At 39.9% G+C, this 5,102-nt stretch overlaps 1 protein-coding gene across 2 annotated transcripts in view; it reads left to right on the forward strand.

The window, feature by feature from the left end:
* LOC111866738 (palmitoyl-protein thioesterase 1) overlaps positions 1 to 1,385 on the forward strand; it is an 18,608-nt gene extending 17,223 nt beyond the window's left edge. For both annotated transcript variants that reach the window (XM_023855951.2, XM_023855950.2), the window contains one exon: positions 969 to 1,385. In XM_023855951.2, coding sequence (XP_023711719.1) covers positions 969 to 1,094 — 126 coding nt within the window. In that variant the 3' untranslated portion in view covers positions 1,095 to 1,385. The remainder of the gene's footprint in view (positions 1 to 968) is intronic.
* Positions 1,386 to 5,102: the final 3,717 nt, after the last annotated feature.

A 5,102-nucleotide genomic window follows, 5' to 3' on the forward strand; every position in this document is an offset into this window, starting at 1 on the left:
TAGCTCTCACAGGTCACTGCTCTCCGCATTCCAAGCCATTCAACTGCTCTGAAGATGGAGGCGCTACATTCCTCCGAAACGTCGGCCAAAACGAAGAATACACGGTGCCTAAACCCAGAAGACGACTTTCTTCATTGTCATCGCTGTGAAAACCTCAGAACTTACAAAGTCAAATTTGTTTAGGTTGTGACAGGAAATGACTCTGGTCGAGTTACTAGATAAGGCAGCAATCATTCCCGAGGTCATCTACGCAGTAGTTACGATTCAACAAAGCCACACAGAGATATATAGTGTTTTGCAACATAACGTGACCATAGAGGGCCATATGGCCCGCCCCGTCCGCAACGCTTGGAAACGTAGAGGGCCATATGGCCCATCCGGTCTGCAGTGTGTTAAAGTAACAGACTGTGTTTCACATCTATGCAAAACATGTGACAGAATTAGCATTTTTTATATGTTAGTCCAGGGAGCATCTAGTAGTGTAGTTGTTGAGGCACTGCTACAAGCTGGAAGGTTGCGGGTTTGATTCCTAATGAGGTCACTGGATTTTTTAATTGACGTAATGTTTCAAATCTTACTATGGCCTTGGAGCCAACTCAGCCTATAACAGAAATGAGCACCAGGAATCTTCCTGGTTGTAATAGCCGGCTGGCCAGCTTTTACCTTTACCTGTATCTTAGTGTGAAATGTTAGAGAGAACAGATGGAATAGTTTCCAGATTTAATAACAAGAATTTCTAGAATGCAATCTTCTCATAATGTTATTATGAATCATATTTTTGCGTGTTACTGTTGTTCCCACATACGGTACTTTAATTCTGGAACATTCTCAGTTGATTTATTACATCTAGTTATATTATAATTTTTTGCTATATTTACTCCTGTACCAGTCACTGACCTTAACATGTCATTCAGTGTTCCACGGTCTTAGTTATTCACTGAGAAATTAATCAACTTGTATATATGCAGGATCGTCTTGGACTGCAGCAAATGGACAAACTTGGTAAACTGAAGTTCTTGGCAGTGTATGGAGATCATTTGCAGTTTGATGAAGATTGGTTCATTCAGAATATTGTGGATAAGTATTTGAAATGAGTTAATGTTCTGTAAAGTTGTTACTGTTACATCTAACAAGAAAGACGGAATTGTTGTGTGATGCGTGTTGTTTATAATCATGGCTTTAACTGTGATTAGTTTAAAAAATGTTGTTTTCAGTTATGTTGGTCTCCATTGTATTTTTGTACTATATTTTAAGGAGAAAAGGACATGCTCAATGTTTCTTGTCTAAACAGGGGTTTGTAATACAGATTTAGTCCAAATCTATCACAAGGTCACACATTATTTGTGAATAAACAAAGGGTGAAATTGAAGAAAAATATTTATAAATCAGCATTTATACTTTTCATGTGAAGGTAAAAACATAAAGTTATCCCTTTGCTTAAACACTATCCCATGAAGGCATGTGGCAGTGGAGGTGTAACTCCACACATTCTTAACTTCAGTGTGAGATGGAAAAAGCTGGTGGTAACCATTGGACAGGAGACTGGGTGGTGCTTAGAGATGGCCTGGATGTGGTCGTGACGAGAAAAATCTCTAGCCCCACCAGGAATCAAACCCCAGTTCTCCTGTTGTCCAACCCATGCAGCAGACACTATACTGACTGACCTGTGGCAACTCCTCACCTTGCCCTCACCTTGCTCACCAAGGTTATCAGCATGTGTCCCCTGTCAACAGTTCAGAGATTCATGAAGCCGTCACATCAGTTTGAGCCATGTTTACATTTTGGTGGCTCAGGAGTCGCTCTGTTTCAGTCGCTAACCTCACCATGGCTTCTTCCCCCCTCCCCAGGCATATGTGTCCTTACTTGTTTATCATTATCCCATAATTCGATGTAAAAGTAAAGTAAATCTATCCCTGTAACAGACCATGAAGGCCCATAGGGTTGTGAGACGTTGAGGGTCCCACATTTTCTAGACCACGCATGTCCAACTTCAAACAGGTTGTGATCGACTTTTTACTGTCAAAACTGCCAGTGATCTACCACCCCTTGCTATCGCCATACCTCACTTTAAGCAAAAATATTTTTAAAAATAACACGACCCATGATGTTTGTTGTAAAAGCATGACAGTACAGACTACTTTAACACGTATTTTCCCTTCAAAATTTGAATATAATCGTATTATATTACAAGTGAATTTACATGCTTTTCATGTATAATTTCCTTATAGGCCTATTAGATCGACCAAAAATTGTTCCGCGATCGACCGGTCAATCGCTATCGACGCTTTGGACATGCCTGTTCTAGACAATTGGCTCAATGATGACGGTATGTTTGTCAGCCTTACGCGCTGGCCATGCTTTACTCCCCAGGAAAATTATTTAATTAATTCCTGATACTCATTTCTGTTAGGGGCTGAGTCAACCCCAGGGCCATACTGCGGCTGGAAGGATTAGGTCAATTGAAAAAATCCAATGACGTCAGTGGGACTTGAACCTGCGATCTTCCGTCTTGTAGCATAGCGCCCCTCAACCAACTACACTACCGCTTGCCCCCCATAATTCCATGTACCATGTGATTTTCCCTTCTTCCCTTGTTTAAAAAACGAAACCTCTCTCAGTGTGGGTAGTGACATGACAGGAGTTTTTGCTTTCCAGCAGGTGTGTGAAGTAGGTTTCTAAATGCTGTTTTGACTGGGATTTCCAAATTATGTTTGGATTCTTCACTGCAGCTGTTGAGGGCAAGGGGCCTCCTTGCTGCATCAGTGTGTAAGTTTCCTCCTCCCTCATTTTTAGATGTTGTAATGAGAGTTTTGTTTGGTATTATTAATTGTTTGGGCTTGCTGCCGCTCCATTTAGTGTTGCTGTATAACAATATAATGTGGTAACACTATCATTTGGGTTGTCTCCCAATGTTACGTGAGTTTGGGGTAGGTAGACAGCTACATATGGCTACTTTATGCATATTATTTTTACTGGGTATTCAGTCTTGGCTGACCAGGGTGGTCAAGGGCATAGATTTCTTTCTTATGCATATTGAAGTACTAATATAATGGTGTAAGTCTTGTTTATTTTCTACTGTTATTATTAAATGCTTGTTCTGGAGATTCGTACTAAACCTAAGCTTGGACACCTTCGATCTGGGGAGCACTCGGAACACAACGATGGAACCAGAGGAAAAGGCAATGAACGTCCCCCAAACTTTAGGGAAAGATGGGAGGAGCTGTTGAAGATGAATAGTAAGTACAGTGAAAGGAAAGTGATTCAGAGATTCTTTATTACTTTATTTATCAGACTGTAATTTGCTTAGTTGGTTTTATGTGCCTCCAGGTGTAGCCGTTTGACATCTCTGACCTCTTCCAACATAAGGAAATACACAGAGCCCACTTCTCAAATGGCAGAATCCCATTGGGCACGTTTGGTATCCCTCTATGATGGGGTATTCATTGAAGATGGAGGCAGGGAGGATCTGTACTGTAATGTGTACTTCAGTCAACAGATGGGAGGCCTCATGTCTTTCACATTCCCAAAGTTTTGTCTTTTAGTCTCATGTCATCTGTAAGCGACAAAATCTGAACACAGATCTGTTCAGACATCAAACCCATAATCTTTAGAATGAGAGTCATTGTTGTACTCTGAGACTGCAAGTCCCCTTTTTATGTTACATACTTATAATGATGCCATACGCCGAGGACATAATTGTGTTGCATTAAAGTACAGTAATTTGTTTGTTAAATTGATTTTTAAATATCTTCTGTGAGTTTGTGTTTTATTAAGTTGTTTCTGGTTTTGTGTAGGTAATAAAGTGCTCTTGCAAGATTAAGATCTGGTTCATATGTGTACATGGAGATGAAGGACCAGTGTTCTGTAATATCGGGTTCTCACTAAAATTATGGTATTCCAGGGCATAATGTTGTATCATCTGGTAGATAGGTACCAAGAATACAGAGAAACCTGCTGCCTCCATATGCAGGGGTTGGGGTGAGACAGACCCTTGGTCTGGCCCATTGTACCGGCCCCAGTTGACTGCTAAGAGATATTGAGCATTTGATGGAATGATAATTGGCAGGGGAAAGTAAAATACTTTGGAGATCATCTGCACAATTGTCTCTTTATTCACCATAAATCCCACATGAACACATCTGGAAGTGAACCATGACAGTCTTCAGGGTTAACCCAAATTAGCAGGCTACTCCGAAATGTTAGTGCCTACATACCGAGCTGCATGGCATCACACTCTCAAGCAACATCTTACTGTTGTCAGATAGCACAGATCTTGTTGAGAAAATGACAGGAAGCTGATGGAACGTCTCCAGCCATTTGATTTGTTTCATTCTGGTCTGTCACAGCGCATAATACATGTTTTGCGAACCATTGGAAATTTTCCAAGGCACACACCAGTCTGCAACTTGCACCCAGCTATCGACTATCCGTATGTCTTCAATTATATAACAAAACTGTGCAGGTGACAAGCAGAAGTCATGCAAAATCATGAGAATGTACATGTTCGCAGTATAGGACAAGGTGAAGCCAGACAGAAAATATAAGAGGCTTAAACTTGGCAGTGGTCAAGCTTACAACCATTCAAATGACTAAACTGCCGTTGTAGCTTAAGATATGTAAGTTAGGTGTGATCTGCTCTGTAAAGCCTGTACTGAAAGAGGACTTGTATGTAGTGCAAAAGGAAGAATTTTCTGTAATATGTTATATGTGCGAAATATACACTTGACGAAAGGCCAGGTGTATACATGTCGCAATAAGAACTGCACAAATAAATTTTGATACGATATTATCTATTTTGTCTTTGTTGTACTTTAGCATCCTGTTGCACTGATTCATATTCATAATGTGTATATATAAACAGTCTCCAATTGCATACAATCCCATCTATCACTTCTACACTACATGTTTCGGCAGTATGCTGCCATCTTTAGGCGTATCGATCTGTTAACCATTTCACTGCTTGCCTTTATATGTCCATTTACAAATAATATTAAATTTGTATACGTCCTTATATAATAATAAAGTTTATGTGTTTAAAACTTGTTGAAACCTATTATCTCATGTGTTATATTTTTAAAATTCGTGTGTATTATTAATCATCC

Source organism: Cryptotermes secundus, unplaced genomic scaffold, assembly GCF_002891405.2.
Source record: "Cryptotermes secundus unplaced genomic scaffold, Csec_1.0 scaffold213, whole genome shotgun sequence".
Classification (NCBI taxonomy): domain Eukaryota; kingdom Metazoa; phylum Arthropoda; class Insecta; order Blattodea; family Kalotermitidae; genus Cryptotermes; species Cryptotermes secundus.